Source organism: Syngnathus acus, chromosome 1 (genome assembly GCF_901709675.1).
Source record: "Syngnathus acus chromosome 1, fSynAcu1.2, whole genome shotgun sequence".
Taxonomy (NCBI): Eukaryota; Metazoa; Chordata; class Actinopteri; order Syngnathiformes; family Syngnathidae; genus Syngnathus; species Syngnathus acus.
This window is the reverse complement of record NC_051087.1, coordinates 460,406-472,918: the sequence shown is the minus strand read 5'-3', so window position 1 is coordinate 472,918 and position 12,513 is coordinate 460,406. Positions and strand designations below refer to the sequence as shown.

Below are 12,513 nucleotides of genomic sequence, written 5' to 3'. Positions count from 1 at the left end.
TGACCTTTGGTGGCCTCTCCAGCTTCAGGAGGTGCTGCCACTACATCCTCACCCTCAAATACTTTGAGTTCAGCATCCTGTCTGTCATCGCCATGAGTAGCATCGCGCTGGCGGCTGAGGACCCGGTGTCGCCGGACTCGCCGCAAAACAACGTAAGCGTCGGCGCCGCGAGTCCGCTTGCCGATTTCGCCGTCTATCTAACTGGTGCCTGTCCTTCACGCCGTCCTCAGGTGCTGCGCTACTTTGACTACGTCTTCACCGGCGTGTTCACTTTTGAAATGCTCATCAAGGTACAACGATGCCGCTTTGCCTGCGTTTTATCCTGCAAGCATAAGCGATTGCGTTGTCATGACGACCGGCCGACCGACCACCGGACGTGCTGTGTGCGCTCCAGATGGTGGTTCTGGGCCTGTTCCTCCATCAAGGCTCCTACTTCCGCGACTTGTGGAACATTCTGGACTTTATAGTGGTTAGTGGTGCTCTGGTGGCCTTCGCCTTCACGTAAGTAACTTCCTCCCCCCTCCCCTTTCCCCCCGCCGTCACGTTCACCGCACGCCACACACACCCTGCCCTCAAATGTCCGCCCAAGGTTGATGCTTTGGTGAAGCACATCACAACACTGATCCACTTTCTCCTCCAAATGCGCGCTCTCGCTCTGTCTCTCTCTCGCTGTCTCTCTCTCTCGCTGTCTCTCTCTGTCTCTCTCTCTTTCCGCTGCCACCTTCAGTTATCATTTTGTGTAGACCACACAGACTTCTGCCAAGGCTTGAGTTGCCCAAATCAAATGTTAATTTAGGTTTAATTGACAAGCTATGTTTTTTTTAGTGTGGAAAAAATCGAAAGAAAGAAAATCATATTTTTGCAATTTCCACTCCAGTCCTGCAGGTGGTGGTAATGGGCATTACTCTGCATTTCAAAACTAGCAAAGACCTCAAGGGAGAGGTCACAAACACAAAACACATGATGTGTAGTAAATACGAGGACGTTTAGTGAAAAAAATGCATTGAATTATATTTCATAATTCTGTTGTAGTTGGTTAAACCTCTTGTTCGCAAATGAAACACAAACACGCCTTGGCAGAGGTGCTTTGAGTTTGGCCATCAAGACCTTCAGGGGGGAGCCTTAAGCCTCTTCATTCACAATTTGTGTCTACTCCGTGGAACCACGACTCACTCTCCAAACTGTCCCCCCCCCGCCCCCTTTCCTCCAACGGCGCTACGATTTTCCCGCCAAGCAGGCCGTGAGTCATCCCGTTCTCTCTTTTTGCATTGATTGACATCACATGACATGACTTCACTTCTCCATTTGGCCCCTGACCTCCTACCCTTCCATGTTATTCGGCTTGTGCTGCGCCAAAAAACAATATTGTCCTGCATTTGGATTAAAAAAACCAATTAGCAGCTAATGCAGCTAGCCATGCAGACTCTTATTAGCGTAGCAATAAGCTATGCTTTCAGAAATGCCACTTTTGACAGAAGAAGCTCCAAGAATGGGAGGATTTGGAGCGCACGAGTTCCTGGAAGCCCCAAATCAGATTCTTTAATGATGCATTTCAATTCAAAACAAAACAGTCCACTCCTTTTTTGACTGTGCTAATTAGCAGCTCATGCTGCTAGCCGGGCGGACTCTTATTAGCGTAGTAATAAGCTATCCTTTCAGAAATACCACTTTTGCTAGGAGAAGCTCAAAAAATGGGAGATTTTGGAGCACACTAGTTCCTGGAAGCTCAAAATGGTGATGGCTCTTTCAATTTCAGTGCGCTGAGAAGGACTCACTGAAATCGTGTTGTGGGAGAAAAAACGGGTCGTGTAAGAAAGAAGTGCTCTCGTATGTATTCTTTGAATTGCAGCCAGCTGGCCACCTTTGACCTTAACTTTGGCAAGGAGCAAAGATATACAATGGTCAAATAAGAAAAGCGGCCATCTGGCATCGCCAAGTGCTTTCCATTGGGCGCATGAAAAACAATTGAAGAGAGCTTTTGTGTGTGGCTCCGGTGCTCTTTCAATCTTTTCTCGTCTTGTGTGCCGTTTTGTGTCCTCCTCCGATCCCTAACCGCCATCGCAGGAGCAGCACCCGGTAAAGTTTTCCTCCTCGTCTCCCTGCGGAACGGGAACACTGTGGCTTCTCGCTCTTTCTTTCTTTCTGTGTTCTTCTGCTTGCCGAAAAGCAGCATTTGGGCCCCTGACGTGCTGGAGAGAAAATATATTTTTTTTTTTACTCGATGCTTGAAATTGGCCAAAACGTTGACCAAGACGCCATTCCAGGAATGATTTGGTGATCCGGACCGCGAGCCGAGCTTCCCGTCGTGTGGAGTAGAACCCAAAGCTCCGTGTCGGGACAGACGGCGACTCCAACGTGTTGTCGTCAGTTTGTTGGCATCCGGAGCCCCGGAACGGAGCGCCACCTCGACCGCCTGTCGTTCGGCTTTGCATCGGCGTTGGCGACGGCATGCCATGCCACACGCGCGTGCGTGTGCATGGCATGACCGCAGACGCCCGCCGCGCGTTGGCTCACAGAAGAACCTTTTGGATTCTTGCAAAAGAAAGAAAGAGGTTTGGCCTGGCACTCTGCCGGGAGATGCCTGTGGACATGGGCTGGCTGATGATGATTTCCATGAAACGTGTGCCGTTTCATGTTTGACTTTGACTTGCTCTGCGCTACAAGAGCTGTTTTTTGTTTCAAAGTGGTAACATTGCTGTTGTTCCCCGTCTGGCCTGTAGAGGGAGCAGTAAGGGCAAAGACATCAGCACCATCAAGTCGCTGCGAGTGCTACGGGTTCTGCGTCCTCTCAAGACCATCAAAAGACTCCCCAAGCTCAAGGTAATGCTCTCAATACACAAATTCACCATTCATCTGTCTATGAATCCGTTTTAAACAGCAATTAAATACAAAAAATATTGACGCAACAAAAAATAACCTTTGCCGCTGTTGTCTCGCTCTCTCGCTCTCTCGCTCGTTCGTTCGTTCGTCTCCGCAGGCCGTGTTTGACTGCGTGGTGAACTCTCTGAAGAACGTCCTGAACATCCTGATCGTCTACATGCTCTTCATGTTCATCTTCGCCGTGGTGGCCGTGCAGCTGTTCAAGGGCCGCTTCTTCTATTGCACCGACGTGTCCAAAGAGTTTGAGCGCGACTGCAGGTGGCAGCCAGCCGAGCCGCGCGACTCGCCGCCGCTCGCCGTCTCGTGCGCGCGCGCTCACGTTGCTGCGCTGTCCCCGCGCAGGGGCGAGTTCCTCATGTACGACAGGGACGAGGTCCGGGCTCAGAAGCGGGAGTGGAAGAAGTACAATTTTCACTACGACAACGTGGCCTGGGCCCTGCTCACGCTCTTCACCGTCTCCACCGGAGAAGGCTGGCCGCAGTGAGTGCAACGCTATTGTTTATTTTGCCACGAGCTTTCTTTGGGACTCGCCGTCTGGCTCTTTTGCGCAGGGTGTTGAAGGCCTCTGTGGACTCCACCTTTGAGAACCAGGGTCCCAGCCCAGGTTACCGCATGGAGATGTCCATCTTTTACGTGGTCTACTTTGTGGTCTTCCCCTTCTTCTTCGTCAACATCTTCGTGGCGCTCATCATCATCACCTTCCAAGAGCAGGGCGATAAGATGATGGAGGACTACAGCTTAGAGAAGAACGAGGTGAGGACAAGGACGCGGAATCGGCGCGGCACGGTGCGGTGCGGTGAGCTTCACACTTGTTCTTCCCTCCAGAGGGCCTGCATCGATTTCGCCATCAACGCCAAGCCCCTGACTCGCCACATGCCCAAGAACAAGCTCAGCTTCCAGTACCGCATGTGGCAGTTTGTGGTGTCCACCCCTTTCGAGTACAGCATCATGGCGCTCATCGCGCTCAACACCATCGTCCTCATGATGAAGGTCGGTCCCCGCCGCCGCCGCAGTGAAAAAAATCCAGACTTAAAATCAAAAGAATTTTAAACAAACACCTAGCCTAGCCTAGCCCAGCCCAGCCCAGCCTAGCCTAGCCAGCAGTCCACTAGCTTCATGCTTACGTTAAAAAGTACCCATGTTGTAACGCTACGACCCTCGAGGGAGGCAACAAAGCTATGTCGATCGACAATATAAACGCTACTCGCAGTCGTGTATTATTTATCCTCTGTGAAGAACAACTGTAATGATTTGCTGGGAGGAGTTGACAAAAACACTTCATCAATTCAATTATTGTCTGTTTTTATCAAGTACATTGGACTGGACGGGGCTGGGGCTGCAACGGATCAGCAGCATTTCAGTTCTTTTCTTCAAACTGCTGCATCCACTTTGTGGCGCTAGGCTATGCTAATCTGCTAAACTAATCTGCTACCCCGCGCGTACAGTTTGACGGCGCCTCAGAAACGTACGACGACGTCCTGCAGAACCTCAACATCGTCTTCACCACTTTCTTCTTCCTGGAGTCCATCCTGAAGCTCGTCGCTTTCGGCCCTCTGGTAGACACGCAAGCGCGCGCGCGCACACACACACACACACTCGCATCTCGGCTCTCATCACTGATTCATGAGGCCGGTTTATTTTGGTAGACAGATCTGGAGCGTGTTCACCATGTCCCCGAAAACCCCCGACATGCGCACGCCAACTGACATCCCCTGTTCCTTGCCTTGTTTCCATGGCAACAGCAGTCTTTGGATGACTACTAACATGCCCCTTTGTCCAAAACAGAATTTCTTCAGAGACGCCTGGAACATTTTTGACTTTGTCTCCGTGCTCGGAAGCATCACGGACATTCTGGTGACCAAATTAGGGGTAAGTGGGCGAAAATAGCTGGAAAGTGTGCCTTTGTTATGTCGTCGTTTGTGTGAATGGTGAATGGTTGTCCGCCAAGTTTAGACAGAAGCGTCATAATTGTGGACTATGCCGTTTGGAGTCCCTCTTTGGTGTCCACTCTCAAATAATACGTATACGTTTCATCAAATATGGTGAGAATAACATCCTTTTGTATTCTTTATGTATTCATAACAGTCACTTTCTCTTTCCCATCGATGAAAAGTCTCATAACTTCAATGTAAATAAGTGCGAGCTAACTAGTAAATATAGCATTACAAAATCTTGTTTTCACAGTATTAGATGTAATGTCTCGTAATATGACGTCAAATCAAGTCGCCAAAGTGCTACTTTGACATGATGTTGCAGCAGCAGCAGCAGCAGCAGCGCTAGCAAGACTAGCGCATATGACCATTAGCGCTCACGGTAGCACTGCGGACAGACAACTTGATTCGGCTAGAGCTAAGCTAAAAAGTGAGTTGTCGTGGGCGATTCCCTGCCGAGGACCCTGCTAACGTGTTGTCTTGTTGCCACGGTGACGTTTTCCAGCCTTACGAATGACTCGCTGTTCTTCTTCTCCGCCTTCATGTCTTTCTTGAACTTCTCTGATAAAACAATTTTACCCCCTCCCCCGGAAAATGCACTATGAAACCCTTCATCGTGTTGTCCTTCATCTGTGTTGCTGGCGATGAGGAGGAGGATGATGATGATGATGTCACGTGTTGTAATGTGCCCGTGCCCCAATCGCCTCACACAACAACTAAATATATATCTATCTATCAATCTGTATAAATATATATTTCCCCCCGACTTCCTTCCCATTCATCCCTCGACATCATCGCACATGTAGACTCTGGTTGGTTTGTAATTTATCTCTCAAAGCTTCCTCTGCATCCTCATTGGGCGTGCCCTCTCCCCGACCCGGCCCGGTAACCCTCTGCATGCGCTGCCTGGAGGAAACTGCACGAGATGATAAATGTAGAGAATCGGAATTCAAGCTTAAAAGAAAAAGGAAATATTACGAGAAACTCTCCAAAAACGTTTGTTTCATCCAACACAAAAGTCCACCACATAAGGGTTTGTCGCTTTGCAAGGGGGGGGAAAAAAAATGCCCTACTATTATGACAGAAAGGAGAATTTCTCAATATTAAGCGCAGGATAAATAACGGCAAATAGATTAGAAACATTGCGAGATTAACGTTACAAAGTAGGCAAAATGTCACATTCCGAGAATAATTGTTGAATATTACGCCCAAAGTTGTTGGAACACTATGACAGTCTTGCAAAAACAAACATTCAACAAAAGAGTCGGTCGGAAATCCTACGAGAATGAAATTGCCCACTGCGAAAACCTCATGCTATGAAAAAAAGGTGTCTCATAAGTCATGAGGTATAGCGGAAAAACGTTGAAAAGTACAAAAGCAACACGTGAGAAAAAAAGGTCGTACGTTGCGCAAATACAAAAGTTTACATGCCGGGGAAAAAGACGTGCAAATTCCACGACAAAAAAAACAGAAACAAAAACAAAACGTCACCTTAACTAGACAAAGTGAATTGTTCCCCAAAAATCTTTGACGTTGACTTTTTTGTCGCTGAGACATTAAAAGTGAAAAATGGCCTTTGCTTAGCATGGCTAGCATGTTTTATGGAACGCTTTAATCCAAATTCCTGCATGGGGCTCCCTTCCTTCCTTCCTCCCTCCCTCCCTTGCGGCCGTGGCATTCGCTGGCATCTCGAGATGTTCCTTCCTCCATCTTGTGTGGCCTGCTTGTCCCTCCGAGATCAGTGCATTTGCCCCCCCCCCCCAAAAAAAAAAATTTAAATCTCCTGTACCAGATTGGATGATAACCTTTATTTTGTTTGACGCCTTTTGTTCCTCTCTCTCTTCTCAAAGCCTCCCTCGCGTCCTCTGTGGCTGTCCCCAAATCCCCCCCCCCAGCGTTCTCTTTTTTTTTTTTTTTTTTAAGCTCATCCAGTGAGTTTGCACGCTGACTGGCCTCCTTCTTCTCCTAGAACAATTTCATCAACTTGAGCGTTCTGCGCCTGTTCCGGGCGGCTCGCCTCATCAAGCTGCTGCGCCAAGGCGAGACCATCCGCATCCTACTGTGGACCTTCGTGCAGTCCTTCAAGGTAAGCGAGCCGTGGCGGCGACAGCGAGCCTTTGGCCGGCGGTGACCGACGCGTGCGGACCTCGACTTTGCAGGCTTTGCCGTACGTGTGCCTCCTCATCGCCATGCTCTTCTTCATCTACGCCATCATCGGCATGCAGGTGAGCCCGTAAAGACGTAAGCGCGAAGCCAATGCTAACCAACCAACGGCCGGCCGCTGATGAAAGCTTGTACGTGTAGTTGTTTGGCAACCTGGCCCTGGAGGAGGAGGGCGAAAGCGCCATCGACCATCACAACAACTTCAGGACCTTCGTCATGGCCCTCATGCTGCTCTTCAGGTGGCCTTTGCGGCGCGTGCTTGCGTGCAACGCTCGCGCGCAGCGCTCGGCTTTGCGACCGCTGATTGGTTGGCCGTGCAGGAGCGCCACGGGCGAGGCCTGGCACGAAATCATGCTGTCGTGTCTCGGAGGCAAAGAGTGCGACCCGGCCTCGGGCAACACGGAGCCCGAATGCGGCAGCACCTTCGCTTACACCTACTTTGTCTCCTTCATCTTCCTCTGCTCCTTCCTGGTGAGCGCCACACGCAACATCCAAAATTGGTTGTAAACGACGTCAATCCAAGAAAGGCTTGAAAAAAACAAGTTTACCCAAAATTAGCCGCTTAGGGGGGGGGAGAATAATGGCGTGCGGAAGGTGGCGCTCATGAGCCGCGATGTGTGCAGATGCTCAATCTCTTTGTGGCTGTCATCATGGACAACTTTGAGTACCTGACCAGAGACTCGTCCATCCTGGGGCCGCACCACCTGGACGAGTACGTAAGGATTTGGGCCGAGTACGACCCCGCCGCCTGGTGAGTCGAGCCGTTGACCCAAAACAAAACAAATGAAGATGCTAAGATGAGCTAGCGTATAGGTCTGTGTCAACAACAAGTAGCTTATGTCGCAGTATAAACAAATGTTGCAGCCATGAGCCAAAACGTTAGCATAACATTATATGATAATAAATATTTGAAAGATTTTGCTGCATATTTTTAAAAATAAGTGTTTGAACGTCGTTATTGTAACATGTTCATGGATGTAAAGTAGCTGCGTAATAGTTAGCCGATTTGAAACGGGCCCTCGCTGGTCCTAAATGACGATGCGGACAGGCCTCGTGACCAGCCGAAACGACTCTTTTGGAGTTGATTTCTTTCCAAATCTCCTGCTCGTTATTGCTGATTTTTGTCAAGGTCTCAAAAGACCTTGTGAACGCGCCGCACGGCCCCATCCAGAACCTTCAGCGATTGCTTCGGCGATTGTTTGGCTTGGTGGCGGCATTATCGGCCTCTCTGAATACTGTCATGAAAACGAGTCAAGAAGTGCTCGTGCCTTAAATCCTGAGCCTGCATCTGCGTTAGTATCATTTTGAAAACATCAAGAATGAGAGGATTGCACCCTCCCCAGGTAAGTCAGAAGTTAGCCTTTAGCATTAGCCGCGTTCAGGCAAGAATGAGCTTTTCCTTCCTCCCCGGCCGGCCGGCCGGCCGGCGCTGTGGGATCTCTTCTTGTTCCATGTTAACGTTGAGACATGAAATGAATGTTCCCCCCCCCCCCCACCCCAGCCCCCTCCCCCTTCTTTGGGTGGTTTGTGAGGAAGGCATTGATCTTCCACGCTCCCTGGTTGGAGCTGTGAATGAATGCTCTTTCTTTCCTCTTCTTGTGATGTGCACCTAACCTCCCTCCCTTGTATCTTTCTTGCAGTGGGCGCATACATTATAAGGATATGTACAGTTTATTGCGAGTTATCTCCCCTCCCCTGGGCCTTGGCAAGAAATGCCCACATAGGGTGGCCTGCAAGGTTTGGACTGCACCCCCCCCCCCTCCTCCCCCCATGAAAGCAACTTCTTAAGAAACGCAACCTGCTCGCTCGTCTTTTTCCTTTTCAACAGACTGGAATGAATGATGGGTTTTCTTTTCACTCACTTGTTTTCATCTCGCCATCTATTTGTGGTTTTTCAGGGGTGGGGGACTGCGTGGGGGGGGGGTCACTTGTTGACACACACAAGCATGCGATGGTGCACTGCACTCGCTGTTGTCGGCGGGCGGGGGTGATGTTTTGACATAACCGGCAAGAAAATGTCATTTAGTTTCTTTCATTTCTGCCTGCTGTCTGATTTTTGCCTGGGCAGCGTTGGGGGGGGGGGGCGGATGGGGTGACATGCATCATTCATCCATTTTGGTTGGTTAGCTCAGAGATGCAGGCAAAGAGGGCAAAGTGCTAGCCGTGTTAGCGGTTAGCAGCGTTCTGACGCATAATTCGTTCTTCTAGGTGCTCTATATTGGTAGTGCTAAGTTAGCGCTGTAAAACTAAACATGGAAACGGGAAAACAAAGAACACGCACCAAATGCGCCGCTAATCAGACTATGTGATGCTATGCGCTATTTCTATATTCAATTACAAATTCAGTTGGGCCAAATTTGCTAATCAAGGAATGTAGCCGGGCCCTACACATCAGTGGATCGACGGTATTTGTTAATTTGATGTTTTAAAGTTGAAATGGACTTTTTTTTTTTTTTTTAACGTCTCGTGTTTTAGCCGCATTAGCATTGTGGCTAGGCTATGCGAGTGTTGCATTCGCACGAACTAAGACTGTAGGAATTTTGAAACTGTGCTGGTCTGGAATGCAACCCAATACAGGCAAGCTGGACCACAGGCCGGGCTACTCGGCCCACAGAGAAGACAAACCCGTTTAGCGTTAGCATTAGCACGCTAACAAATAGCAAGTAGCAGACGTAAACATCCAAACCCAAAACGTAAATAGCCAAGACACCTGCTTTGTTTGTGCTGCCATTCACTTGTAGCCAAGTGTGGAAAAGGAGCCCCAAGGACACGCCAAACTCTTCCTCCTCTTTTTCCCTCCTCTCATCCTTTTCCTCCTCTCCTCCCCTCGCCATAGCAACCAACTGCACGCTCATCACCACGGCGACAAACAACAACAATAACCTTTGTGTATGTTTGTTTCCCTCTTTCCTTCCCTTGTGTCCTTTTGCTTTGCCTTCTTCCTCACCTCTTTGTCCCCCCCTTCATCCTTTTGACCCCCCGGCATTGTTTGTCCTTGTCTGTCGGGGTGATTGTGTGTGTGTGTGTGTGTGTGCGTGTGTGTGTGCGTGTGTGTGCGTGCATGCGTGAATGTGTGTGTAGCGGCCGGATCACTTACACAGACATGTATCAGATGCTAAGACACATGTGTCCGCCGCTAGGCCTCGGGAAGAGGTGTCCCGCCCGGGTCGCCTATAAGGTAGACTGGCCCTCCCCTCCTTTACGTCCTTCCACTTCCTGTCCTCCCTCTGTGGTCGGTGGTTGTGGTGCTGGTGGTGGTGGTGGTGCGCGCTGTCCTCTGTTGCCGTGGGATCGGAGGGCGCCGGCCGGGCGGCCGGCTGCGGCTTCTGTGGTTGCAGTGACGTGTGACGGTGGACTTTGTGGATATTTTATTATTTGCGGACTTGATTTGACTTGAATGGCGAGCCCCAGACGTGACGAGGAAGGCGAAAAGTTGAATTGTGGCCGCTCTATAGCTCACGTGTGCCTAACGTGCTACTTTGTGCCCACACAATGAGAAACTGGAAGAGCACCAAGTACTCATTTGTGGCCACAAATTACAAATTGACGCCAATGAATAAGGTGCACATGAAATCCATCCATCCATCCTCCAAAGCGCTTCTCCTCACGAGGTTGGCCTGAAACAAGCGTTTGCACTCGCGGGCAATTTGGGGCGGGGGAGGAGCCCCGCAGGCTCGGAGGGGAACATGCAAACTTCACACAGGAAGGGCGGACCTACTCACCTCTGCGGCACCGCAGCAAGGAAACACCTCCAGAAAAGTTGAGAGTTCCAACGCAGATTTGCAGCCTGTTCAATCCCATTTCAAAACAAATCATTTGATTTAGAGCGAGAAAAAAAAACCCAAATGCAGGTGAATTTCCACTAACGACCCAGGCTAAACTTAGCTCCTTCAAAGCGTCTCTCTCAGCAAGAGTGATGACAAAACGATCAAATCTTATTCAACTCAAGACGTCTTGGCTCCAAGAGAGTGCAGTCAGTCGCCAAGGTCCTCGCCGTTTTGCATTTCCTGCGCACGCACGCACGAGTCGTCATTCGCAGCCACAATCGAATCCTTCCCTTGCCGGCGTCACGTCCGGGGCTCTGGATCATTCTTGTTTTTTTGGTTTGTTATTTTGGTGTCACCTGCCAGCCCCGCCGTCAGGCCGCAGGAGCGAGGGAACAGAGATGGGGAGCTTCGCCGGTCCATCTGCAACCTGCACGGACGCAAATGTAACCACGCGCACACGCACCTTCCATTGATTGACAAGCAACAATTCCAAGTTTCCACGGCAACGCTCCATGCTGACGATGCGGGTGCAGAAGGAGCGGCAAAGTGCGCCTGGCTTCGGCCCTCTGGCTCTCTGGTTCCTGTGGATGGATGGCGCTAATCGTGCACACACACACACACACTTGACACATTCTGGTCTCGGTTGTTTTGTTGTTTTGAGCGAGCCTGGGGGAAGTTGAGACTTTGTGCTTTGGAGCAGCAAGGTGTCCATTTGGCCTGGTTTCAGAAGATGGGGTCAAGCGGTTGGCACGCAAGCTTAGTGTGGCCAGTCGGCGCATCGGGCCAAGGATTTGACCCGGCAAGTCGCGTCGAGATTTAGATCCAGCGCATACTCCAAACGACCAAATGTGTTGGAGCTAGCCAGAAATTTATCGCAATAGCCGCCCGCGCGGGCAAAACCTTTGCTGTAGGTCCGCACCGGGGGGCGTCTTCGCCACCGGACTCGATGCCACCTCGCGTATCGGAGCAGACGTCAGTGAACACTTGTCCGTCGTCCCATCTGGGCCACTTGACGTTTTTGCGCTTCCTCCACTCGATGGCCTTTGGTCCCGTCATCTTAGTTTTGGCCCTCCTCACTCCATCTTTGCGGACCGAGTCCATCCGGTCCACGTTTCCACGTCGGCCATGGATGGCATTCGAGTTTTTCAGCTGTGGCTGTGGTTCTGAGCGACCCGTCAGAAAGCCTCGGCCGGTTTCACGGTTTGACTTGAGTGTCGTTCGGTCTCGTCTTGCTCTGTCCTTTTTTTTTTTCCCCCCCCCCCGTCCTGGGCTCTTGACACGTGCACTTTCCTGCTCTCCCTTTGGTGTTGTCGCAACGCTCGAGGCCATCTTCACCCTCCGTCCCCTTTTTTTGCCCACAAGTACATCTCATGACCCCTCCTTCCTTTTCCCTTGACAATGTCATTCCTTCTCGTTTCCTTTGTCAAATTCCTTTCGTAACTTTTTTACCCCCCCCACCCAAAAAATAATGTACTGAATAGATACTCTTCTCGCGGGATTTTTTTTTGGTGCGTGTGGCCCGAACTTGGGCAAAGTACCGATTGCCGTGACGATTCAACAAAAGGGTCCTTGATGGCGAAAAACACAAAGAACATCAAATCATTGCTATGATTTTCTCTTGTTTTTGTCCGTCTTCTTGGTAGGATGTAACACAACACCAATGTTTTTGTTTTGTTTCCTTTTTAACTCGGACACCCCCTTTTTTGACACCCACCCGTCTTGCATTAAGAGAGATCTTGACTTCCCGTCCGATCGGATCTAGGAAATCAAAA

General features: G+C 50.1%; 1 protein-coding gene across 15 annotated transcripts in view; it reads left to right on the top strand.

The window, feature by feature from the left end:
- Positions 1–12,513, top strand: part of cacna1ab (calcium channel, voltage-dependent, P/Q type, alpha 1A subunit, b) — a 38,398-nt gene that overhangs the window by 13,945 nt on the left and 11,940 nt on the right. For 5 of the 15 annotated variants that reach the window (XM_037247901.1, XM_037247910.1, XM_037247848.1 and 2 more), the window contains exons 24-40: positions 23–152; positions 231–290; positions 395–501; positions 2,065–2,076; positions 2,721–2,820; positions 2,978–3,138; positions 3,223–3,360; positions 3,432–3,633; positions 3,706–3,870; positions 4,326–4,436; positions 4,666–4,749; positions 6,781–6,897; positions 6,971–7,036; positions 7,116–7,213; positions 7,295–7,445; positions 7,598–7,725; positions 8,615–8,711. In XM_037247901.1, coding sequence (XP_037103796.1) covers positions 23–152; positions 231–290; positions 395–501; positions 2,065–2,076; positions 2,721–2,820; positions 2,978–3,138; positions 3,223–3,360; positions 3,432–3,633; positions 3,706–3,870; positions 4,326–4,436; positions 4,666–4,749; positions 6,781–6,897; positions 6,971–7,036; positions 7,116–7,213; positions 7,295–7,445; positions 7,598–7,725; positions 8,615–8,711 — 1,927 coding nt within the window. Of the gene's footprint in view, positions 1–22; positions 153–230; positions 291–394; positions 502–2,064; positions 2,077–2,720; positions 2,821–2,977; positions 3,139–3,222; positions 3,361–3,431; positions 3,634–3,705; positions 3,871–4,325; positions 4,437–4,665; positions 4,750–6,780; positions 6,898–6,970; positions 7,037–7,115; positions 7,214–7,294; positions 7,446–7,597; positions 7,726–8,614; positions 8,712–10,055; positions 10,153–12,513 lie in introns of all 15 variants that reach the window. The other 10 variants (XM_037247942.1, XM_037247883.1, XM_037247866.1 and 7 more) reach the window with 4 other exon arrangements.